At 26.4% G+C, this 27532-nt stretch overlaps 1 protein-coding gene and 1 long non-coding RNA gene across 4 annotated transcripts in view; one reads left to right on the top strand and one right to left on the bottom strand.

The window, feature by feature from the left end:
• LOC107450671 (homeotic protein ultrabithorax-like) overlaps window positions 1-19038 on the top strand; it is a 47111-nt gene extending 28073 nt beyond the window's left edge. The window contains 2 exon segments of one of the 2 annotated variants that reach the window (NM_001323822.1): window positions 14238-14987; window positions 18824-19035. In NM_001323822.1, the coding sequence (NP_001310751.1) occupies window positions 14238-14596 (359 nt within the window). In that variant the 3' untranslated portion in view covers window positions 14597-14987; window positions 18824-19035. 2 annotated transcript variants of the gene reach the window in all.
• Window positions 12-25997, bottom strand: LOC107450673 (uncharacterized). 2 transcript variants are annotated; one of them, XR_006225032.2, is made up of 4 exons: window positions 25889-25997; window positions 10348-10438; window positions 7254-7366; window positions 12-251 (listed from the first exon to the last, which is right to left on the bottom strand). It is a non-coding gene; the product is annotated as an uncharacterized lncRNA (long non-coding RNA). The 2 variants fall into 2 exon arrangements; XR_001584979.3 differs by having other exon boundaries at window positions 7294-7366.
• Between the last annotated feature and the right edge of the window lie 1535 nt (window positions 25998-27532).

The following is a 27532-nucleotide window of genomic DNA, read 5'->3' as shown; positions in this document are numbered from 1 at the left end:
CTTTCATTTAAATTCCTTCTTAATTGATAGTTAATTTAATGGTTTTATTCTCGCATTATATTGACTACGAAAAAGATTTAAAAAGGGATAACTTCAATTTTTTCTGTTCTTTTCCTTTCTTCTTTAGGCTATCTCTGCTTGAGTGTTTCTTTCTTAGAATGTCTGTCGTCCTTGAAATTCTTGCTGGAAATTTCGTCAATTCAGTCTCAAATTAACTTGATTTTTCTTTGTCGTCTGTGTTCTTAAATAATCTAAAAGAATAAAAAAATTGTTTTGTAATAACTAATACATATTTAATTACATTACATAACATTTTTCAACTATGTGAAACTAATTACGAAACCTTAAAAAATCAAAGAAAAGGGTATACTATATTTGGTCTGGGTAAACATTGAATGATAATAATCATTGTGACACTTTCCTGTTTTTGTGGCAACTTTAACTTGTTGACAAATTTGTATAAATCATAAAAGTCTATTTAATTTCATAAAATTTAAAACAGTAAGAAATGAAATTGCATAAATATTTCACATAATTAGAATTGTGGAACAAATGGATAATGTTATATCGAAATACGCAATTTGCAACACCTTTTACATCATATTGAATTACTTTTATTTGAAAATTTAATTTTATATTAATTTTTCAGCGTCCTGGATTTTTAATGTTTGTAAGATGATATTTAGTTTATTGTTATTATTATTATTTCATATGATACTCATTAAAGACAACTTCACATTCGTTCAACAGCATATCTACCTCTCATAATCTGATTTTCCTATATAACTGTAAACAATCTACTAATATCATAAAGCATTAATTTTGGAATAATATGTTCTGCATATTTTTCAATATTAAAATAATAATCAATTGTAATAATAGTCAATAATACCACTTTAAGTGCATATTTCAAAACATCTTTTAGCTCTTTATTTTTATGATGAAAATTATGAAATCTATTTCAATGTTCTTTTTCGTATCGGTATTAAATTGGTAAGTCATACAATTTAACAGTAAAATAATGATTACATACAATTTAACAGTAAAATAATGATTGCATACAATTTAACAGTAAAATAATGATAAATCCCATTAATGACAGATAAAACCACATTTTAGTGTGCATTTTTCGAAACTTCTATGCTTTATATTAATAATGTGTTTAATAATGCTTCTATGTTTTATAAAGGAAATGTTCAGTAGCAAGATATCGTCTAACAGTTTGACAGTAAAATAATGATCTATCACATTAATGATAAACAATGCCACATTTTAAACTGCATTTTTCAGTTAGTTTTATTTCAGAACTGCTTTGTTTTGTTTATAATAAAAATTATGAAATGAATTCCAATTTTACTCTTAAGAATTTTTTCTCCGTTCTTCCAAAATGATTTACAGGCCTTTTTGATCATTTAAATCTTCTGGTTTGTGTTTCAAACGCTTTATAAATCAAAACGATAGCGGGAAAATGGCGCTTTTCGCTTTTATTTTAATTTTTTCTCTACTTATGATTAAAGCCATCCCCTTCGACTGCATGTTTTCATCGATTTTTCACACTCGTGCTATAGCTTTTAAAAATTCAACGTTTCGTAATTTACTTTCCCCGTCGCGCGTGCGATAAGTGTTGGAAACAAGAAAGAGAGGGGAGGGGAGAAAACTGAAGAGGATAAAAAAAATAAACAAATTAATGGATTCCGTTGCCATCGCTCTTTTTCTTTTTTATCTTGTTCGAAGCAAAACTCTCCTTGTCTGAAATTTCGGCTTTGTTCCGCGTCGTTAAAAAATGTTCTTTTTTGTTCATTTATTTTGTTTTTCTTTTATTTTTAATGTGGTATGTAAAATGATATATGGGATCGACGAACCATTAAATGGGGATTTGGCGTGACAGTAACCTTAGAAACAAAAGGCTTCTACGTTATAGTCAGTTCAATTTTGTAGTTAGTATAGGCGTAAAATTTTTGTATAGAACTTAAAAGAATTTCACAGTTTGTTTGCTTTCACCTAAATGTTTTTCACTCAATAATAAAAACTCAAATAATAACTCAATAAATTGCTTTTAAAACTCTGACCAATTTTAATTAAACTTCTTCAATTACATTAACGCTTTAAACAATGAGAAGGATCAAATAGGATTAATAGGAGTATGATCAAATATACCATTAAAATTTAACGTGCTTTTGCTTCTAAGGAAACATCAAAAACCTCAGTAATTTATGCCGCAGCACTTTGATAATGCTTTTGGTAAAGATAACTATTCTTTTTTACCAGAAAGTCGTACTACAATACGGTAGTTTTAACAGAACTTTTTCTCCGTGCACAGCTAAATTTAATTTTCATACCATTTATAATTAACTTTTTACAAACTGAAACAACATCATTACTTTTTTTATGTTAAAGAGATTTTAATTTACATAATATTAAAAATCTTAGAAGCCCTAACGTTTAACTACACTCAGAGATTTAATATCATAAAGTAAAAGTTCAAACATTTGGTTGTTTTAAATAATGGGAAATATCAGATTTGATTCTGTATATATTAAGAATAGTAAGCCCCGCCGCTGTTGTTTTGTGTGCTCAACGTAGCATAACATTTTGTTTTGTTCGTGAAACATATTGAAGTAAGAAACTTAAAAATACGAAGTTGTGTAGAAAATGTACGTGGAGTTGAATGGAATTAAAAAATTTATAATTCCATAATTAGTTCAAGAATTATTAACTTTAAATTCTTAGTAAAACGTGGCACGTGTCTACTGACGGCGAAAATACAATTGCCGAGTTAAAATTAGACATGCTAGGGAGATTTTTTCTTTTTTATGAACTCACCACGTTTTTTTTTCTTCCGAAATAGCAAAATTGTTCGAAAGCAATTGTGATTTTAAGAGCTTTCTTCGCGATTTTTGCTTTCATTTTTTTTCTCATTACATTTTGTTTTGGTGTGAAAAAACTATGAGAATAAAACAATTTAAATTTCAATTAAATGTAGCAAAATGTAGATGGAAGATGCAACGGAATAAAAAAAAAACATTTGACAGTTGGTTCGAGAATTATTAATTGTTTAACTTATAGTATAGAAACTACCATGCGAGATGATCTGTATCCCCCTGAAATACAACTGCGGAGTTGAAATTCGACATGCTGAAAGAGTAATTTATATTTTTTAACTTAACGTGAGTTTTTTCTTTTTGGAAATTATATTTTGTTTGATAGTTATTAGAATTTCAAGTGCTTTTTAATTTTTCTTCGTTTTTTCTCGTCAAATATTCATTTTGTCATCAAATTATCTTATGTTACAGAAAAACTCACATTTCTTTATCGAGATCTTTATTTTACAATAGAAAGAAAGAGATAAAAAAAAATTTATGCAAGCGATATTACCTAGTTAAGTTGTTATACTTAACTAGGTTATACTACTAGCATTAAATATTACTAGGCAATACTACTAGGTAATACGTAACAGTAACCCATTTGACTAGTAAAATTATTTCTCGGCACAAATTATATTCTTTAAATCAAATTTTTCTTTTCTGATGATTTCTCGTGATCATTTTTTTTTTATGATTATTTTTAAAATTTAGATAATCGTTCATTTCATTATGATTAACATATTGACAGAATAAAACTACAATAATTGTATTCTTTGTAAACGAAATGTTCTTTGTTTTTGTGACAAATCTTAAACTTTGAAGTGGAGATAAACAATGATGAATGCAGAGCAAATATGGAGGCTGGAGTGCGGAGTGAGCAGGGGCGGGTCCTTTTAATGCCCAAATGTATTTCTCTCTTTTTCATATTTTTAATTATGAAATTTATTCTAATTTATTCTCTAGAAGTTTTCCTTCCATTCAAAATAAGTTACACATTTCTGCATGAAGATTTAAATTTTATGTTTTGTGTTTCAAACTCTTTCAGCGTTATTTTATTCAAAGTGTTATTTTTAAAATTTTCAAAGTTATATTAAAAATTTTCAAACTTCATCCTTTTTTTTAACTTTATCCTCTCTAACTTTATTTATCTTTCATAACTAAAATCCCAATTGGAATCTTTATGAAATCAATATTTCTTTCTTTTTCGCAATAATAATTATGAAATTAGTTCCAATTTTCCCTCAAAGCATTCCCTTCTACCGAATAAAGTTATGAGGTTACTTATCAAGATTTAAATTTAATAATTTATGCTAAACTCTTTAGAAATCAAATCGATAGTAAGGCTTTATACTGTTATAACTTTAATTTTGAAACATTAGACTTTTTGAACTAAATATCCCCGAATTTTCTTTGTGTTTATTTAATTTTATTAGAAAATTAATAAGTAACTAAAATTTTCAGCACAAACGATTTCTGTAAAACAAAATGCTGCACGGAGTAAGTTATTTATACTATTTCATGCAACAGTTCTGTTTCTAAGACTATAGTAACAAATATTAACCCTAATCTATTATTCCAATTTAAAAATAACATTTCTTGATTTATCTCTCATTTATAACAACAAACATTTGAGTTGCAAACTAGGCCATTAAATGAATGTTTCAAAGTTTAAATATTTCTGAAATTTATCAGTATTATTTTCTTACACATTCTTGATTTTTTTATTCAATAGTTGAAATTAATGAAATTATAAACAAATTCGAATATATTATTTTAATTTTCAATTCTATTAACAATTTTGACCATAATTTATTTACATTTCTAGACAAATGGCTAGAATTCTATTAAATTCTTCGATTTTTTGTGATGATATAAGATTTGCTCCTCTTCAGGTTGCCCTTAACAACAAATTTGTCCAAAACTCAAACATTTATTTGAGGCACAGTAATTTCAAATTGTCCATATGACTTTTTATTTAGTGTAAACTATTGGATTTTGTATGCAGAGATTTAAATTTTAGTAAGTGATTTTAATTAGTACGAACTGTTTTTTATATTTAAATAATAAATTTTTAAAATAAGTTGTTTTATGTTCAATATAAATTCTTTTTTATTGAAACTTATAAGATAACTTTAAATTATTTTCATTTAGTATCGACTGTATTATATCCGAACTTTTATCTCAAATTATTTTTATTAAATACATATCGTATATCTAAATAGTATTTACTATTTTCAAATAATAATAACTCTGTTCAATATTATAATTTTTTTTTCAATTCCAAAGTTAATTTTTATTTTAAATGCTTTTAACAAAAACCATTCATGTTAGCCTAATGTTTCAATTATAAGAGAGGAATTTTTTCTGCCAAAGTGTTTTGAAGCCTTAAAAGGAAACTAAAGATTTAACAACTTTAATCTAAATATTTAATTTATTTTTCCGAAGAAAAAAAAGTTCAAATTTGATCCGTAAAAAGAGAAAATTTGCTACTCATAAAGTTTCAAAATATTTCGTCACAAACAATACTTTTAAGTCATTGCACTTACTATCCACCTAGTCTTACAAATTTCTGTATTATGACGGTAAAGTATGACTTTACCGTCATAACTTACAAACTCAACCTCAAAATGTTTTTCTTTTTGGAATATCCATACTGCATCCACCCTATTACTAACCCTCCGCATCCCTAATGACTAGGCGGCTCTTATCAATGCCGCCTAGACTGTTGGTCGCCCTTTCCCTTACTTTCGGAGCCGTATCTCTGACGTTACCTTCATTAAATGATAAGAAACCCATAATACCCACCTCGTATCACACCTGTATTAGGCCGCGTAAAGGCTCTGTCATAACTAATCGGTTAAAGGGAAAACAGATATACGAGGTTGTCTGATAATCTCTCTTGCAAGTTTTTTCGTTAATCAGAGTTATGTAGCTGCAAATATAAATTGTCACCACGCCAGCTATCGCAGATCGTGACGGGAATTTTGCTCATCACTGAAAAAGAAGGGTTGAATTATGGTAATTACGGATAGATTTTCCATCCTGATATGAATGATTGAGCTAAAGGCGTTGTTTTCACGGGTAGGTCCTGTTAAGCATATCTTTTTAGATAAATTAATTATTTTATTAAATAATAAATTACTATAGTAGCACATTTTTTAATTCTTAATTTCTTGAAACAGATTTCAAATTTAAATACCTCTATACAGATTTTAAAAACATTATTTTGTGAGAATAACATATTGATCGGTATAATATTAACTGAAAAATTATTTTTTTCCATATAAATTTTATAAACTTTAATCTTATATTTTTCTTGCAATAAACTTTACTGTTCCTTTTTAAATTCTTTTCTCTTTAATATTTTAAGAAATTTTCTAATTGCTTTTTGCTCATTATAGAATAATATTTCTTTATTTCTTATCGTAACTGTTGTTACAATTTTCTTCAAAATGTTTCAGAGAAGGCGAAATTAACTTTGCATAACTACTTGACATTTTTAGGTAATTATGTAAGTTTTTGCGTTTATTTTATGTTTTATTTTCAATTTTAAATTAACAGCAGCTAATGAAATAAATAAAAAGATGTAAGTACTTTAATAAGTTGTTTCCACATATTTTGCACCTTTATGAATTGTTGTTGCAAAACTATATAGTTTCATTAAAAAAAAATTTTTTTCAATTCTGATGTATTTAATATTTTTAAATAAATGGTGACATAATGCTTCCTACACGATGAAAAATCACGAGTCGTGTGGATTTACAAAATGATTGTTGACAGCTTATAAATCAATCCAATGGTTATGTCCTTCCAAAATTCCAATTAGCCCTTAGAATGTTAAATGTTTAGTTGTTCGCAATTTTACTCCATTCTGAAATAAATATTCCAACAGTTCTTAATATTCTCATCTCAAATAAGAAAAAATCGTATATCTTGGCCTAGGTCATTTGGTCCCTAATTTAAATTTCAAGAAATGTCTTTATGCTGATTACGTAGTTAGGAAATTTTCTAGCTCTGAGCCCTGAAACGCATTAATTTTAAACTTTTATTTCTTAGCTGTTGAAAAATAATTTTCCTTTATTTATTCATTTTTGAGTTTCTTACACAACCAGTAATTTCTCATTAAAAGAAGTAGTCAGTCAAGTAAACGCCCTTTATTTTTTTTTCGCTATTTTTTCAATGAGAAATGAATATAATGAATACTTTACTCAGATCATACATATTTATGATAGGAATAAATCAGACAAAAATAAACAACTTTTTGCATTTTATGTCCCTGCAAAGAGATTTAAATAAAAAAAAACTTATGCTAATAGTAGAACACAAATCATAATTCATGAAAAGGTTTAGTATTTCCTAAAATTTTAAAATTAATACATAAGAGTTTACCAGTAGTTTTAAAATCTTCATAAAATAAAATATTACTTACATCTTCTTAAAACTGCGTGATAGTTCAACTCTAGATTCCTCGTTAGTCCTGTTTATCGTGAAATTAAAATGAACTGCAAAATAAAAATATGTTATTTACATGAATTCACTTATAAACAAAACGAAAACGCGTTTTTGAATAAAATTTTAATATAATTTTTCTTCCTTTGTTTCCTTTTCACTTCATATCATTCTTTTTTCTAGAAATTTTAAGTGCGATTTTTTACTTTAAAATAAATAATTTCCTGCCTCTGCATTCAGTTGGAAATCAAAATAAAAATTACAATGTTTGTTTTAATTATAATTCTAAATTTAATTCTGAAAAATTAATAATTATATTAATTAATGTTTTTAACTTTTCTTTTAATTGTTTGTACTTTTATTGCTATATTAGTAAAATGTTAATTATGTTTTTACAAGTGAAAATTTTTTATTAATAAGAAGTAAAACATTAACAAAAAGTGTCGCGTGTTAGTTATAGTTATTAAGTCATTTAGGAATTTGTATTTGTAAAAGTCTATAAAAAAAAGTTTGTATTATTTTTTTTATTTTTAATTCTATTCTGTGCATTATCGTTGTAAATTTTAATGGAAATTTTATCTATAAAAAGTTATGTTTATCAAATGGTTTGAAACTATGTAGCATTTGCATGAAAAATTGCTTTAAGTATCCTATTATTAAATTGGCGTCCCAATTGATTTTTGGAGTGTGACCATATATATATATTGAACTAACTACAAAATTTAGTAGTTTATTATTTTTGCATGCATTTTAATTACAAGTACTACCAGCTACTTAATTTTTTTATTCTTTTTTTCCTTCTTTTTTTATTTCTTACTTTTCTCTTCCATTTTAACATGATATTATGATCATACTGCGGCGATTATGATATTACTAAATAGAAACATATTACACCTCTACACATTTTAACAGTTAAGAATTTAAAACCGCAATGAAGTTGCATTAAATTAATAGATATTATGGTTCATGTTACCGATAATATTTTTAAATGCTTCTGAGAGTTAATTTTTGAACATTCAAGAAAGGGATCAAGATAACAATTGAGAGTTTTTGAATTTGAGACCAAAACTACTTAATTTTTACTTTGAGATGACCAGGAAACCTTTGTTGACAAAATGAATAAAACCACTTCGCGTTTAAGAAAAAAAGGACTATGACGAAAAGCAAAATGAGATCTCCATAATAAAGTTTTAAAATGTTTTGTTAAATAAACTTCAGCGAGTTCCCGAGCTTGAAAACTTCTGTTATTTACACATGGTTAATTGAGTGTAAGCAATATTAAGATTTTAAAACCAGAATGGGGTCTAGAAAACTTACATTGTATCCATTTACTTTTGTTATATTAACGAGACGGAATGTGAGCACTGAAATAGCTTGATATTTAAGGAAGTTTTAATATTGAGATTGCATTCAAATTTACACGTCATTTTTTTATTTTTATATTTAAGTTCTAAAATGTCGCGATTCATTTATCGATATAAGAAAATTATTATCACGACATAATTAAGTGAACAGTTTGTTATGTTTCGAGTGTCATCTTCATTTTAGTTTCATTATCTAAAGGTAAATAAATTTTCAAGCTCATATAGGATGAGGTGTCTTAGCTTTATGCATTTAATCCTTCATTAGACCAGCTATAGTCTATTTTAATTTTTGCTAATAATACAACAAATCATAAGCTATTCCTTATTCCAGAAAATATAAATTTTGAAAAAATAAATGTGGAAATACAAATATGGAAAATACAAATATGGAAAATACAAATATGGAAAAAATGAAATTCTAACTAATTTCGCATATTTTCTCCACGACGAAAAATTATTTTACAACCTCTTTTTATATAACTGAAAACTACCATGTATTTTATTTTATTTTCCTGCTACTGTTTAATGGGGTGAAAAATTAGTCATGAATCTGTCTCTTTTTTACACCTTCACTCGAGACATTAGTCATGCCACGAAAAGAATATAATGAATGCTTCTCTTTAAGATCCAATTAAAATATGGATTCTCTTCTTATTCAAGTTTAACCTCCGTTTTCTTGGGAAGACATGACTCATAATTAAAACAATTTTTTAAACCTTATTTAACGCAATTAGGAGATGTAAGACTATTATTTTTGCACATAAAGGGGATATCTAAAGATGCATATCAAATGGCGAAACAGATTTCTTTTTTACTATATTAACGGTATCAACATTCTCTCTTAGTTATTTTTAGAGCTGAGGAAATAATAGATAAATCTGTGGAGAGCTTTTTTAAATAAAAGTAAATATGCATTTTGATTTTATTTATTTATTCATTTTTTTTTTGACAATTTATGTGACAACAAATAAAACTTAGATATAACGCTTTTAGAAAAGCTTATTAGATCAAGTTGTGGTTAGGTTAATATAAAATTTCTAAAACTTATTTAATCATTGAATTCAATTAATTAATAATGTTTAGACTTCATTAAATAATTCTAAGTTAGGATGAATAGGTAATATATTACCAATAAACTTATTTTATGTAATATCTTCAAATTTAAAAGTAGTGAGATTTAATTCTTAATCTCTTAACGAGGAGCATTTTTGCAAAAGATCAGACTGGAAAAAATCTGAAAATCCGTATGTTATTAAGAAATGCTATTGAGTAGTGAAACTGTAAGATTTATAAATAAAATTTCTTTATTTTTTCGTTTTGTTTTTAATAGTTATAAATTTGTAAAATTCCACTATTAATGTTAAAAAAAATTTAAAAAATGCTTTAAATCTAATAAATGATTCCACCTAATTTATAAAATAAATCCGATTTGAACCAAATAATTTAAATAAATAACGCATCGAAATTTAGATTTGACTTTTCTCTTTAAAATTAAATAAAAAAATTTTCCAATCAAATTTTTCTAAATAATTTCTGAAGTCAAGAGAAGGAAATTTATTTATGGCTCTTATTTATTTTTATGGATAATAATCCAGAAAAATATTTAAAAATAATAATTTAAGAAAATTCACTTTTATTTTTAAATTGTGTTATATCATCAAAATATATACCTTAACATCGTAAGTACTTATCCGTCATTGCGAAATTCTTTTTTTTTCATTTTTTCCTCAACTTAGTTAAGCTGTTGCTGTTGTTTAAATTCTGTAATTAAAAAAATAATTGTTAGTGAATTTACATACACTAAAAAAATATTAACAATATGTCATGCGTTATAAAATTATGCAAATTAAATAAATATTTAAGATTATAAATAGATAAAAAATATTTTAATACAAAAAAAATTTATTGGCTGTATTACTTCTTTTTTTTTTCTTCTTAGTCTGGATAAAAGTCTCTGACATTAAAAATGTAAAACACTAAAATATAAGGGTATTTTTCCTTCCAAATTAAAGAGTAGTTATTCTAAAATGTACGAGTTTCATGATAAGCAGAAAGAAAGAAGAATGTGGATGCATACATAAAGGTGGGACAAGCTCACATGGGTGTAACAGTTTGCTTATTTTTGGTGAAAAGAAGAGGAGTGAGGGTTGGGATATTATTAAGAATCGTGTATGTCACGAAGCCCTTTTTATCGTAAATACTCTATAAAAAAGTCAAATGAGTTAAATTTAAAACATAAAGTACGTTTTGAAAAAAAAAAACTTTTTCGATTTAATAAGAGGATAGAATCAAATTATTTCTTTTCCTTAATAGTCCCTAATTGTCTTTTCACTTCGATAATAGTTCAATATATTGGTATTTTGCGTAATTTTAATCAATTAAACTCAAGTTTTTTGTGTGTGAATTAACCGGATTTCGGAAGCACTCAAAATGTTTGAGAAATGTGTTAATTGTAAGAAATAAACATTATAGGTTAATAGGATTATGGAAATAAGGTTGTTTAAATAAACAATAAATGAATCAAGTATGTGCCGATATTTTGCTGGAAATGCACTGTAATATATTTCGGATCGTATTACGGTAAAATGTACCAGCACAAAAAATGCCAGTATTTTTTTTACCGTAAAATACATTTTTACTGTAAAATTTTGCGATTAAATTTATTTTATGGATATTGTCCGCAGGTTGCCGTAATTTGATCGGGAATATTTAACAGTGTATGCGAAAAAGAGTTAACAGTTTTTTACATAATTTAAAATAATGAACAAATCAAGTTCTGAATTGCATCCAATTATAAGGTTTTTAACAAGATTACTTTAATCTTCGATATTTAAAACCTTATATAAATCTTTAATATAAATCTTTAATAATGAGTTGTGAGACGAGTTTTAAAATTAATTATTTTCAGATATACGTTCAAAAGTTTTCTTAGTTGTCAAACACGCAAATTCCTTCGTTCGCTTATTTATTACTGTCTTTTCCTTTTAAATTTATGTTTAATTAACTAACTAGATAGATTTATAAAACATGGTAAGATTAATAAAAGCGATTCTTCCAACAAAACAAAACAACTAACTCTTTGTTTGATGTTAGCGTGTAATAAAGTATTCTAAAGATTTTCTTATTTTATTTCTTTTACCTATATTCTCAAATGTTTTTCTGTCTCTTAGATTTATAGAGAAACGTATATAAACATGGATCTTTTCACACCATCCACGTTCCATGTCACTTTTATTCTATACCATTTAAAATAAAATGCTTTTACAAACCAATTTAAGTTCTTTATAATTTAAATTTTTAGAAAAAAGTATCTGGAATACTTTAATTTGATTTTAAAAACGCTTATTTCGAGCAAAAAAATCTTATAATATTCCGTTTTTGTACTTTTGAACGTTTTCCAATTTTGGTGAAAACTTCAACTCAGTTTTAATTTTTAATCACAATAGACAAAAAAAGTATATTGTGTTATTTTGAGATCAAGTCGCGTTAGAAAATATCATTTACAGGTATGTTAATTTTGTATTTTAAGGCGTTATTTTAAAATTTGAATCTGTGTAATATTTTAAGCAATCCGCTATTGTTGTCCGTTTTACTACTCTATACTCTTGATAAATCATTAATGAACACCGTTTTAATAATATAACTGATAGATATTCAGAAATGTTAATCCTTCGAAAGGTTTTACAGGTTGTGCAAAGCTAAATTTTTTGCAAATAACAAAATACTACTTATTAGATCAAACAATTTTCATTGATACTATAGTACAAATAGTACTAGATTTTGAAAATTTTTAAGTCTAGTTTTATATTGTGAAATAAACTAGCAAAAATCAAACATTTTGTATTAAGAGATTAACCTGCTTGTACAAGTTTTACAAAAAATTCCTGTATTTGTGTACATATAAATAATGTGTGAATGAAATAAGCACAATATGGCTTATTCTTTTTCAAAAATAAATAAATAAATAAAAAATTTTAAAAAATATTCACTGTGAAAACTGACATGAATTTCAAGCAATCTTGTATGAATGAATAAAAGAATGAAAGTTGATCGGAGTAAAATTCAGCGAGGCTTGTCTGGGATGAAAGATTTTATAGCCGTGTGACTTCTGGATTTTATGGGCCGTTTGACAGGTTATTGTTCCTCTTTATCGCTTTCCAAGTGGCCGTAAGCTCACCCTAACGGCTACTTAACATTATGTAACATCGCAGCAGATATACTATTCTTTTTATGGCTGATAAAAAATTACATTTCTCCTTAAACGTTTTCAAATTATTTGAGGACAATTTCGATAACTAATATTGCTTGCTGTCGTTAGTATATTACTTCTTGTACGTTTTTTTTTTTTTTTTTTTTTTTTTTTTTTTTTTTTTTTTTTTTTGTTGTCAAAGACATTTAATTTATTATAATTTAATGTTTAAAGATCATTATTTCAATTTTGACAGTCAACTTATTTTACTTACTATTAATGAGCAATTAGTCAAATTGGTATTTTCCATTTTTCTGGCTTAATAAAACACATTTGTTTTTTTCATTAGTTTTCGGGGGGGGGTCCTATATAGTATTTTGACGGGTCCTTTGTAGTATTATGTTACGTGCAGTACGTTAAAATATTAAATTTTGTGATCGTTTGCCTGAGATTCAAAAATATTTTTGTATTTGTTTAAATCTTTTTTCTAAAATATTTGCAAATGGATTTGTTACCATTTTAGAATTTTAATGCTGAGTTTTATAATTTGCGGTATTGTTTTGTCAAAAATTTGGTTTTATAAGTAAATAACAGATAAAAAAGACCACACTTTGAAACGTGTATCAAAAAGAGAATGAAACATCCCAAAATGAATGCTACAAAATGAAAAAGGTTCGTTAAATTGCAGACTGAATTTACACCTGGCATTTTATGCTATTATGTGATTTTAGCATTGTTGTTCATTTTCCCTTAAAGTTTGCATTTGGTCATTTTAAGCTGTTCTTTTATCATATTAAATAACTCATTTTAGCAGTTAATATTTCATTTTTAATAATTAGGGAATTTTTAGCAGTTATCCATAACTGTAATGTTTATTTTTGTCAATATTTTTGACAGCTCCGTCAGTACTAATTCCGAAAAGGATGTGAAATTTCAATAGCATACAAAAATTGAAAGTTTTCCATTAAAAATTATAAGTAATTTTCATTGAAGTAAAAAAATCCCAGCAAATTGTTTATTATAATTTAAATAGTTAAATATTTTGTGCGTTTTGCAGTCTTAGATAAATGTTGTCTTCAAGTTAATTTATAACAAAACTGTAGATATATTTTTATTTTCCTTGGCGAAAAAACCTCATATTCAAATTAAATGTATTTTTCTAAGAGAGAGAGCGTGTTCACCACATGTTAAGATATAAACTATATTATTAATTCAACTTAGTTTAAATGTTCTGGTGCAATTCTCATAGCGTACTTTGCCGGCGGATATTTTTCATGATTTTAAGAAATATATAATTTATTTATTTCAAAAATAAATATACTAAATAAATTATACAAAAATAAATTACAATTCTACTTTTTTTCTTATTAGGTCCAAATGGCATGAGGAGAAGAGGTCGCCAAACTTACACACGTTACCAGACTCTGGAACTAGAAAAAGAATTCCACACCAATCATTACCTAACACGAAGAAGACGGATTGAAATGGCGCATTCCCTTTGTTTAACAGAGCGCCAAATTAAGATTTGGTTTCAGAATCGGCGGATGAAATTGAAGAAAGAAATTCAGGCCATCAAAGAATTGAATGAACAAGAACGCCAATCTCAACAAGCCAAGGCCACTACCACTGTATCAACCAATTCAAATATGACTCACTCCAGTTCCACCACCAATTCCAATCCCGCCAAAAATGTGGATGTTAGTGCGCCAATCAGTGCCACAAAAACGTAAGATCTGAAGACAATCCACATGGACCTAAGTTCCAAAATGCTTGAAGTTTTTATACTCAAGTTGAACTTGATGATCTTACGATCACTACTCAGCCGGGACTTAATGTTGTTCAGTATTGTTCCATTGAACATTATTAATTGGTGTGATTGAACAACGACTTTTTTTTTACCTCGGCTTCCCTGTATACGATGAAAAGCTGTACATAATACGTAAATTGAGACATTTTTCCCCTCTGTTCGCCGTTCACACTTCATTATGTTGTTTCAAGTATTCGCCAATGCACCTACATTGTATTTATTGAACTAAAATGTATTTCTGCATCTTCTCATATTGCCGAAAGATCAAGTGTAATCTTGTATATTTGAACTCATAATTTAGCTGTAATTTTGTCTTTGTGTCCAAGAATTACTTCCACCAGATGCCAAACAGTTGAGAGAACGTAAAAATGAGATTTTTAAAGACTATAACAACCATATTTTTACTTTAGATGTCATTGGTATTTGAAGCTCGCTTGTGATAGTGGTATAATATGAGTTAATTCTTAATCCGAATTTTATAAATACTATGAAGTATCCTGAAATCAAAGCGTTGTACATACCTAAAATAATACGTAAAATAATTCAATTTTCTCATCTAATACGTCTAAGAAAATATTTTACATTTTCAATCAATGCATAAAGGACTTAATTTTACTAAAATGTTCACAAAGTTTAAAAGTAATAAAAAATAATGCTATTACTTATTCTAAGAATTTTATTAAAATCATAACATAGCTGTTCAATACTGACGGCGTTAAAAAGTTTGAATCCAAATTAGGTAAAACATCGTTTTATTGCATATTAATAATGGTTTGTTTGCTTAATCGATTGTAGTAGAAGAAACAAATTACAATTTGATTAAAAAAAATGTGACCATGACAGAGTAAAACTATAAAAACTAAAATGAAATCAATATTTTTAATTTATAACGAAGAACAGCTACTCCAAATGCATGTAAACTGGTTTAGTTGAGAAAATACTATTTCTATTTTGCATTTGGGGAAAAGAAATTGAGGATCAAGTAGCAAACGCAACACATAACATAGGTTATCACAAGTCAACGTTTTTAGACAATAAAAATTTATGAAATAGACTCTACTAAGAATAGCAGAAAAATCGGGATAGTTGTCTTAAATCGCTTAGGTATTGATCACATATTGACTTAGACATATCCTTATTGACTTACATACTCTTCGCTGTAAAACATATTTTGACCCAGTGTAACTAATTTAAGATCCACTTTAGTAGCTTCATTCTGACATTGGTTTAAATAATTTAAGGATGACATGATAATTTTTTTTAGACTTCAAGAAAATAAGCTTTCATAGATCAATCCAACTTTTAATTCATTACAGAACTTTTTTCCCCAAACCAAGTTGTTGCCAAGTAAAACCAAACCGTTCACGGATACTGCGCTAAAAACTTCTGACTTTTTAAGTAACTATTTCTATGTTGAGACAAAAAGGAATGATAAATAAAATATGTATGAATATATATTTTTTGTTTTAAATGTATTTAGTTTTGAGGTTCGTAATTACATTATATTTACTTATTGTTAGTACGACAACTCATTACTTAAATCACTGAGCTGATTCCGTGAAGGTCTGCAGTTCAATCCCCATTGGTAGCTTCAAGCTCACTTAGCTAGAGTAGAGACCAACTTGGAAAGTTTTATAACATAATTGAATACCAGCTTAACATTATAAGACAGGCATAAAAGCGTTTGTTTATTTCAAAATGGTTTTTATTTAGAGTATGTGAATTTATGAATAAAATAAGAATTCCGCTCCGAGGGCTGTTAATCAGCTTAACAATAATACTTTGTTTTATTTTACAACATAATATTGAGTGCAAATCCAATTTTTTTCGAATTAACATGCCACTGAAAATAGAAAAAGAAATTTTGTCCCACCTTTAATCTTATAAACTAGTTACCACGAATCAAACGCAATATAATACGTAATGGCGATATCAAAAGTGTTCTGCAGAAATAAATTAATTTTAATTAATGTATTATAATAGTAAATATGTTACAAATATATGAAAATCAATTAATGTAGTGTTATACCTCTCCGAAGTATGAGGAAACCTAAAATATCCAGTTAATGTTTTAAATTAATGTCTAATTATATCTTACTAATCGAATCTTGTTTTTCTGTTTTAATAACTATACGGATGAAAAAAAATTTAGAATTACTGTACTGTACTATGGTAATGACATTTCAAGTTTTAAAAAAAAATCTGGTAATAAAACAAAATATTCGGTATTTAAACCATCCATTTGGTAATTTATCAGTTCAAATATTAACAGTTAAATGAAAAATTAAAGTTCTTAACTACTTAGAATTTTTAAATATTGAACTTCTTAACTTATAAACCATTTAACTCTTACTCTATTTTATAAACAGCTTTAAAAGCTGATTAATATCAGCTTATTACAAGTCTCTTTAGACGTCATTAACATTTTCATTTATAAATCAATAATAATACAATTCTTAAACATCAACGCATTTACGTTTGGAAATATACGTAAATAGTGCCTCATATTAAAACGTATTTATTCTATCCATATATACGTATTTGTATAATGTACTCAAATATTACGGAAAAATCGTTATTGATTTCAAACTGTAGAAAATTGTAATAATAATTATTGACGAAATACGTATACATGACCTCTTAAAATATATTTTTGTAAAACATAAACTAAAATATTTACAAAGTGCTATGTGATAATTCTTACGTAAGAAATGCTATATGGATATAAGAGGAGCACTAACCAACGGCATTAGAATAATCAATGTGTAACCTCTTATCTTGTAACGAAAAATAAGAAAAATTTGTGTAACATTTTAAAAACTTTATAACTGTTTTTCTCAACATTATTAATTAATCTATAAAATTATAACACTAAAATTTCCTAAAGTAGAGGTAAAAATTCAAAATGTGAGAAGATTTGTTTTTCTTACAAAAATTCTCTTTAATAAAACGTAGTTCGGCAATACATTTAGAAATTAAAGATGCAAGTAAAAAATAAATTTAATTTTTCCGCAGATAAAGTTAAAAATCTGCTACAATTTAATTTTTTGAACAAGACTAAGTGAAAATTTAAGTATTTTTAGTTCATATACAGTCAAACCCCGCTATAGTGAACACCCGGATATAGTGAACGAAATGCTCGGTCCCGTGCCTTGCTATACACGTATAATGTTATTTTCAGCGGATATAGTGAACCAAAAAAGTGAGGAAGTTGGATATAATGAACTTTTTTCTGTCTTCGACTGATTTCCTCCCCATTTTCTTTGTAATAATATTGAAATTTCTACTTCAAATTAAATACATATACCGATTTTTAAAACCATCTATAGAAACTGCTTTTATGTGCTCGAATGTCAGGTTAGACTGGTTTAAAAAGCGGAATAACAGAAATTCAGGAAAAATTATCTGAGAGTCGGGAAGCGTTTCCATATCTGATGTTGAGGATTGCTCATCAGCTAAAGATTACTAATTTTTATTTGTACGCAAGACGAAGAGTGATGAAAAATTACACATTTTTTGCTATTACATAATATTTTTCAGTCATTTATATGAATATAATGTAATGAAAGGGAGGAGTTTGGGAACCATTAGTGAAATTGCCTGCGTAACGGATATAGTGAACTCCCGGTTATAGTGAACCGAAATTTCGGTTCCTTGAAGGTTCACTATAGCGGGGTTTAACTGTATATAATATTTACATTTAGCAAATAATCTATAAAATTTGCTTTGTTTTGTCTTTTCATTTTAAAGCAAATCGCTATTGTTTGATAAGGAATAATCAAATTAGTAGGAATCGCTATTTATACGTCTATTTTTATTTATTGTGTCCTACAAAAACTAACTTCTACCTGTTTTAAAAAAAGGTTATACAGTCCCTTCTAGATAGAAATTTTATCTTTTATAAGTAATTTTTAAATACTTATCTCTGAAGTGCATGTCTTTTTAAGACTGAAACGAAAAAGCCACTATTTCAAACGAGCTTCATTTCCAACTTTAATAACAAGCAAGCTGTAACAAAATATTAAGTGTGAAAATGGCTTTAAATAGTCATTTATCCTCATGTGATTGCCAAAGTTCTAAAAGTACTTAAAAATCTTCAACTTTTTTATGTTGGAGTTCAGATTATACGTATTTTAAAATGTGTGTGTGTTTAACCCACAAATCAGTCATTTAAGAAAGTGAGAACAAATTTTAAACAGTATTCTAAATATACTTCTGTAGAAATATTCAAAATCGTGTAATAATATACGTATTTGCCGTAATTCTATTGGATTCCATCTGTTGTGCTTATATTGCACACTGTATCGGGTGCAATCAAGCTAATATATGTTGTAAAAATTTTGAATAAAATGTATTTAATCTTCATTATTGTTGATTAATCCACTGCCTTGTTATCGTAATCCACTTATTTGCTAAAAAGCGAAAAACAATTTATGTAAGTAATGCAAAAAATTTTGCTTTATATAAAAAGGTATACTTATGTACATACTTGTGAAATATACTTACTATACTTATAAAGTATGCTTAGATAAAAAACAAAAAAGCAATTTTTGCTTTTTCGTAAATATTGCTTAGATAAAAAAGCAATATTTTCTAAAATGTAAAACTCTCAATTTACCCAAACAATACCTAATTTACTTAAACGATACATAACGGACAATTCAATGTCATTCCGTTATTTTTGTGATTCAGTTTTCGAAAAAAAAAATTTCATTATAGTTTACAAAAAGAACTATTTACATCATTATTTTAAGTACAGAGCTATCTTTAAAAACATAAATTCCTGCTTTAAAAATTAAAACACGTATTGTTCTTTTTAAGAAATGAAATGCCATATGATTTTTTTTAAATTTTCATATGACATTTTGATTGAATTTTGTTTTAATTTTTTGGAATAAATAGTAGGGAGAGTGTTGATAAATTAAAGTTGAAAAATTTCTTGAGTATAAAATAATCTTCTATTAGTATGTTAAAAAGGACTTCTTTGATAAATGTGATATTCCAGATGTGAGTTTATTTTGCAAATAGGAAATATATTAAATCAATAACACTTTTTTCTTACCGGGCAAGTAGATGAGAGTGAGATACACATTTCATGAGTATAAAATATTAAATTTTTATGAAAAAGAAAGGTTACTTTTTTTGCTTAATGACAAATTTAACTGCAGGAATAAAATTTTTAGTATTTGCACCTAACAATTTAATTTATGACATTAAAAGTTTTTCAATGAATATTTTTTAAAGCAGTTTATTTTTAAGCAATAAATTAGATTCTCGGCAAAAAAAGTGCACTGGGAAAAAAAGCATCAGAAAAGAGTCCATGTAATACCACAAAATAAATAAATAAATAAAAAAAAAAAGAATCAATAAGTTTTGATAAGAAAATTTTTATATTTTGGAAATTAATGACAAATAATTAATGACAAATATTTTGGAAATTAATGACAAATAAGTTTAATGACCGATTGATGGTCATGACATGACCTAACAATCGATATACGTGTATTTTTCAAATTTCTAATCTGAAGTAAGTTAAGGGATGAGTGTGAGCAAGTAATAAAATTGATTATTTAAACTATTATTGCTTTTAAAAAAGAGCAGGTATAATCAAAATTGAACTGATTTTGACCTAAAAATACAATCTAAAGTGAGTAATCCTGACATTTTTGTCTATTAAATATTAATTTATTATTAACAAGTAAATGTAATACCAACTAAATAAAAAAATATTTCGGTATTAAGTATATTTTAAATATTTCTTAGAATTTTTTATTTATTTATTATTTAAACCGAATTTCATTTTTATTACTGAACTTTGATAATCAATATTAAATGTCAACTGAGATAATAATAGCATTTCGGAAATTTTCATTTTATAGTTACAATTAAGGAAATAAAATTTCGCTGGAGATTATTTTGAATTATTATTAATAAAATGTATTAAGATATAGATTTCTAATACATTTTCCATTGTACAAGGATTAGTTAAAATTATTTATAGAAGTATGAGAAAAGTTTACCGAGAAATTTTATACTGAAACTAAATTAATCTAATTTAGTGAGGGCACATAATCATAAGGTATCTTATGTACTGTGATTTTCTAACCAGTTTGATATTTAGCTTACACTGAGAAAAAAAGTATGGTTAAGGCTATCAGAACATGATAACATTTAACGTGTCTCTATGGAAACATCGTATTTCTGTCGTATGGTGAGTCGTATTTCTTACAAAAAGCACTTTGCTAAGGATTTTAGTAAAATTAACAATAAAAGAAAGTTTTTTAATATGTCATAAATTTGGTAAAAATTGGTACCTTAGACAAATATTTATTTTGAAAATTGGTATCGGTAACGTGATTTATTAGTTGTGATACTTTAGAGCCTGTCATAAAAACTATTTATTTGATTTAAATTTTTTTTCTTCAAAATGTGTTGTTATAAGAAAGATAATTTTAAAAACCAGAATTTGTGGTAAGCCGTTAACATATGAACAAAAAAACCACGGAATGAATGGTTTAAATTGAGTATAGTTTGGCTTCATTAACCAGAATTATGTCTTCTTTTTCATTTATTTATTTTTTTAATAGAAATGTAATTACCATACAGTTCGATAAATACACAGTACAGTAATTTTATCTGAGTTTTTTCCAAATAAGAAGTGATTTTTGGTGCTTTTTCCGGGTGCTCTTTTTTCCGGTGTTTTTTCTGGTGTTCCTCTTTTCTCGTGCTTTTTCTCCGCTGCTCTCTTTCCGCCTGGAATTTCGTTGTATATTTATCTGCTTCACTACACATAGTATTGCATTTAATAGCGATAATCAATCTCTTCAGAGCCAAACAAAAAGAACAGTCCTGCATTCCAAAACTTTAAAAAGAATATATAAATATTAATATGATGCGAGAAGCTATGACTTTATTTTTAAATTTTGCTTCAAGTAAAGTTCAAACTGTAATGTGTTTATTCTGGGATACCTAAAAAGTTCATGAAGGAAACATTTGTTAATGCAATAGGAAAGCAAACATAATAGCTATTTTTAGGGTGTAAGATTTTTAACTAGAGAAACTTTTTTCTACAAAAATTATTTATCAAGCTCATAATTTTGGAATATGGTAAAACAACTGCTTGAGATAATATTTAGGACGTAATTCAATTAAAAGAGGACTGAAAAATGAAAAACTCTGTACTCAAATTTCGTTTTTTGTTTCTTTTACGAAAAAAAGATTTTTAATTATCAAACAAATAAAACTCAAGAACGCTTCAAGTAGCAGCCCTAGTTATAATTTAAAAAACCTAGTAATAATTTTGAAAAAAGAGTCGAAAAGCCTATAAAAATTTTTGGATTAAATTACTGTAAAATCCATATTTATCGGAACATATTACGAGATTTTGACAGTAATTACTATAAAGGCATTGAGCCACGCTAATTAAATAAATATTACTGTAAAAAATTCTGGTATAATATTTTATAGTATAAAAAGATTTCACCGTAAAATGTACTTGTCGGATGATGCACCCAAAGTGCCAGTACTTTATACCGGAATTTGATCCGGAATTTTTTACAGTGTAATCGGATCAAGCGCCACATGAAGTGAAGTGGATCACGGGAAAAGAAAGTTCTGCAAAAGAATCGAAAAAAGCCATTTTTTAATAATTATACGAATTTAAGGATCAAATTAATTTGAGCCTCTGAACTCGAATTTCAGTAATCAATTATTTATTCGTTTCTTACTAAATATGTGTTTAAAGTTTAATAGTTATAGTTTGAAGTTTTCGAAAGCAATTTTTTAATATTATATTTTTTAATGGTATGTAATACAATTACATAATATATTTATTTGAATTATTATATTGTATTTTAACAGTGATTTCTTATCGATAAATGTTGTGATAAATTGAAAAATATTAACAAAAATGAGTTTCGTTTTCATACAAAAGTTCATATAAGGAAAAATTTTAATAAAAAAGTGATTCATTGTAATAAAGTTTGTAAGAATATACACTAGTTTAAAAAATATTATGTTAATATTATTATATATGTTTAAATTATTTTATTGAAATACAATACGTGTCATTTTATTATTTTTGAATTTAAAAAAATGTTAGAGCTCTTAATAGAATAAATCAATTTAAGTAATATAAATAATAGTTAAATAGTATAAAATGTGGATTAATAAATTTTTTAAAATACTCAGTTTTATTTACATTAATATTTAAATACATTAAATTCGGGTTCAACACTTGAATCAAAACGCGTGTTAAATTATTATCTGTCTAATGGATACTACATCAGGATTAATTCTTGCCCAAATTACTTTTATTTTATTAAGTTTAACTCTCTTTTTCTGTTGAACTATCAGCAGATAGTAAAAAGTAATTTTGTTTACAGTTGCATACTATAATTGAATAGTTTTAGTTCTGTGTGTGCCAATTTTTACATCATTGTCTCTCTATATTAAAAAAAATCATAATTCGTAATCGTAATCGCATTTTGTTTTGCTTCCCAAGAATATTTAGACTTAAATTTTGAAATTGTAGGATGTATCGAAAAAATACAGAGAAGTACGATGGAGAAATTTAACATTTGATAATTAGTTCAAGAACTGCTAAACTTGTATTAAAAATATCAAGTGGTCTGCTCTATAGACCACAGAAAAGCAACAACAGAGTTAAAGTTTGTCGAGTTGGAAGAGCCATGCTTGTAAATAAGATTATTCCATAAACTCGATTTTTTAATATTGTCCACTGACATTACCTCATTAAATTACGCCTGCATATTGTATTCTTCCTATAATTTTTCCATTGTTTTGATTCTCAATCGAAATTAAAGTGAATAATTTTGTTTAATAGCATTTTCATTAAAAGACAGCATATCCACGCTGAGAAAAAAATATGGTCAAATCTACCAGAACATAATAACATTTACCGTGTTTCTGGCTCTATGAAAGCACCAAATATGGAATAATATGGGATGCAATTTGGTAACATTAAATAATTTGGTCATGATATCTAAGAGCATGGCATAGAAACCATTTATTCGATTACATTTTAGGCATGCCTCCAAAACTGGTATGTTAAAAACGCTAGCCAAATGTGACCCACAAGCTTTTCAACTATTAAAACTTATGTTGGCTATGGTAATTTTGTTTCATACTTGTCCCACGCTTAGCATATTTTATTTATCTATTCTCCTTTCAACGAAAAGAAAAAATTGTGCATAAATATAAATTCGAAATATGTAAAGAGTAAACACCAATGGCGTGCGAAGGAGTAGTGTGCAATCATTGGAGGGCTAAATGAATAAATAAATAATAATAATAATAAAACAATCTATAGGAAAAAACATTTGAGAGATTTTGATTCGTAAAAATTTAAATTCAGATTTGAAACTCATCTTCGTATAAATATATGTGGAAATCGTTCTATGGAAAAAAAATCATTTTCTGCGTAATATTCTGGAGTTTTCCTTAAAAGTAACGAATATTCAAAGTTAACAAATCTAAAACTAAAATACTGAATTGGTTTGAAAATCACATAAAAAATAAGATTCTTTGGTCAATTGGTCGAGATAAATATTTTTTTGTTAAAAGAAAAAAAAATTATTTTATAATTTTTGGAATTAAGAATTTATTATTATGAATTTAATATTTTGAATTTAATTTTATTACTTTAAAAATTTGATTTTGAATGATAGTAAAAGGTTTTAAGTTTTAGTGCCTTTTGTTTCAAACAAGCTCAGACATTCCTTTGACTGGATGCTTGAGTCCCTTGGTCCCTTAGCCCAAAAATTGTTACCAACGAATACAACGATTCATTGGTAATAAAGTTTCCTCCAGCAGCAAAAGTTATGGAGACTTCAAAACTTTTAAAACTTTTTAAGAGATCGTGATAAAGCAGTTGTATCAATTTTACTCATGCAAAATGTGTATCAATTTAAATGAGTATAAAAGGTTGAATGCTTCATTCCTATTTTTTTTTAAAAAAACTGCCATTTATTTTTAAAATAATCTCATATTTTTAGTATATAAACTGCCATTAAATGAAATCTGTTTCTACCATTTCCAGCAAATAAAGAAAGGCGTTTTCTTTTAGAAATTTGTGAAAATAAGAGAAAATTAAAAATTTTATTTATTGAATTATAGGTGATAGTTTACTGAATAGTTTTGTGCTTATTTCACGTATTAAAAAGATTATGATTCACTAATAATCACAATTTCTTTGTCAAAATTTGAATTCTATCCTTCCATAAATAATAGATCGTATAATTACTGTTCCTTTTGGTCAGCATTAAGTTTTTGTGGTTCAAAACAATGTTATTTTTAAGAGCTTTGATAGAGATCTTCAAAATCAATACTAAAAAAACGGAAGAAAGAGAAACGGAGCTCAAAATTTTCCTACGCATTGTGAAAAATTATGGTAAAAAGTACCGGAACCGTGAGTGTCACTACCTTTTACCGGAACATGCAGCAGAACAAAAAAATATGATGTACCGAAATTTTTACAGTAATAAAAACCGTAAAATCACTGAATAATTAAATAGATAATATAACAAAAACTGCGGTATAATATTTTACTGCAGCTTTGATCTTCCTCCAGCTAATCTAAAAGCTTTGATGGCGATTTTCAAAATCAATACTAAAAAAAAAAAAAAAAAAAAAAAAAAAAAAAAAAAAAAAAAAAANAAAAAAAAAAAAAAAAAAAAAAGGAAAGAAAAATGGAGTTTAAAATTTTCTTACACATTGCAAAAAATTACGGCAAAAAGTACCGGCACCGTGAGTGCCACTACTTTTTACCGGAAAACCTATTTTTACCGGAACATGTTACGGAACAAAAAATCTTATACACCATAATTTTTACAGTAATAAATGCCGTAAAATCACTGAATCACTCTAATTGAAATAGATAAAACGGTAAAAATTACGGAATAATATTTTAATATAAGAAGAATTTCACGGTAAAAGGAATTTTACGGATAATGCACTCAAAAAACCAGTACTTTACACCGGAATTTTATCCGAAATTTTTTACAGTGCTGCTAAAGGAAAAGTTGCTTTTTTTAGATTTTCCATATTATTTTCCAGAGAACTAAAGATTCTTGGCGCAAAATTACATTCTCTAGCTTCTACGTTCTGTCAAGTAAAATTGGGTAAAGCATGGACACATATGTGCATAATACATACATATAACTATTTTACTTAGTTAAACGCTCATCATACATACTTAAAATTCCGAAAAACATTTCCGGGGTTCGTAATGGTAGCTTACAACCATTCCTTTTAAAAAATCATTAGATTTATCATCTGTTTCATCTGCCATGGCGATTCAACCTCTACAAAAAATAAAATGAGAGCACATTTACAAAAATAAATAAATACGAAATAAATAAATAAAGTATTTAAATCATGAAATAATAATTGCACAAAACAAATAATCATTCCATGAAAAATAAATAAATAAATACTCTGGTAAGAATTTTGTGCCAGAATTAACTGAAAGTAATTTTTCAAGAAACTTATGTTACATTTCAGAGAGTTAAAAAAAAGGAAAGCATCCGAAAAAAATAAAGCAAAAAATTGGCTTGAGACTTAGTAATTTTAAAGAAATTAAGTAAATAAAATTTGGTGAAATTCTTCCCGAATCTATTTTATCTGAATTTATTCATTTTATGCCCTTAATTTATGTAATATTTTATGACCTTAAATTTATTTTTTAGTTAATGAATTGCTTTTTTTCGCGACTTTTTTTCCAGCACTTTTTCAACGGACTTTTTCTTCCATTGCTTCCTTTTTTTTTTTTCTCTTCTATTTTCGGAATTGCATGGCATAAGTGAGCCTACTCAGTACTTAAATGTGATTATAGAATCTAAAGAATGATTTGAAATGAAGGATTGCAGTTTCATCTAAAAATTTCATATCAGTAGATAAGCAAATCCTCTTTTTTTTAAATTGAAGATGTTAGCTGCTGAAAAATTCCATGAAAAGCATTTTATTTTGTTAAAATAACCGAAATGTATAAACAAACTCACTTATTTAATTGTTCTTAAAATTGATTGAAATTATTATATAATTTCTATTATTATTTATTATTACCGAAGAAAGACATAAAAATAAGTCTTAGTACCGAAAAAAACAATGAAATTTCCTTGATTAATACAATTTATACAGTTCCATGATTAAAATNAAAAAAAAAAAAGAAAAAGAAAAAGCTGAATAGATTTTTAAATATTATTTTTAAAATAGTAAAATAGTATTGTAGTCAAGCAAAAAGTTTTTAGTCGGGTGCACAAATTAATGACATGGAGTCTTAAATTATATTTTTGATGAAAGTAAGTGTACTCTGGTAAGAATTTTGTGCCAGAATTAAATGAAAGTCATTTTTCAAGAAACTTATGTTACATTTCAGAGAGTTAATAAAAGGAAAGCATCCGAAAAAAATAAAGCAAAAAATTGGCTTGAGACTCAGTAATTTTAAAGAAATTAAGTAAATAAAATTCGGTGAAATACTTCCCGAATCTATATTATCTGAATTTATTCATTTTATGCCCTTAATTTATGTAATATTTTATGACCTTAAATTTATTTTTTAGTTAATGAATTGCTTTTTTTCGTGACTTTTTTTCCAGCACTTTTTTCAACGGACTTTTCCTTCTATTGCTTCTTTTTTTTCTCTTCTATTTTCGGAATCGCATGGCATAAGTGAGCCTACTCAGTACTTAAATGTGATTATAGAATCTAAAGGATGATTTGAAAGGAATGATTGCAGTTTCATCTCAAATTTCATATCTGTAGATAAGCAAATCCTCTTTTTTTTAAATTGAAGATGTTAGCTGCTGAAAAATTCTATGAACAGCATTTTATTTTGCTA

Source organism: Parasteatoda tepidariorum, chromosome 8 (genome assembly GCF_043381705.1).
Source record: "Parasteatoda tepidariorum isolate YZ-2023 chromosome 8, CAS_Ptep_4.0, whole genome shotgun sequence".
Lineage (NCBI taxonomy): Eukaryota > Metazoa > Arthropoda > Arachnida > Araneae > Theridiidae > Parasteatoda > Parasteatoda tepidariorum.
Note: the sequence above shows the minus strand (reverse complement) of the source record. Positions and strands in the feature narration are given on the sequence as shown.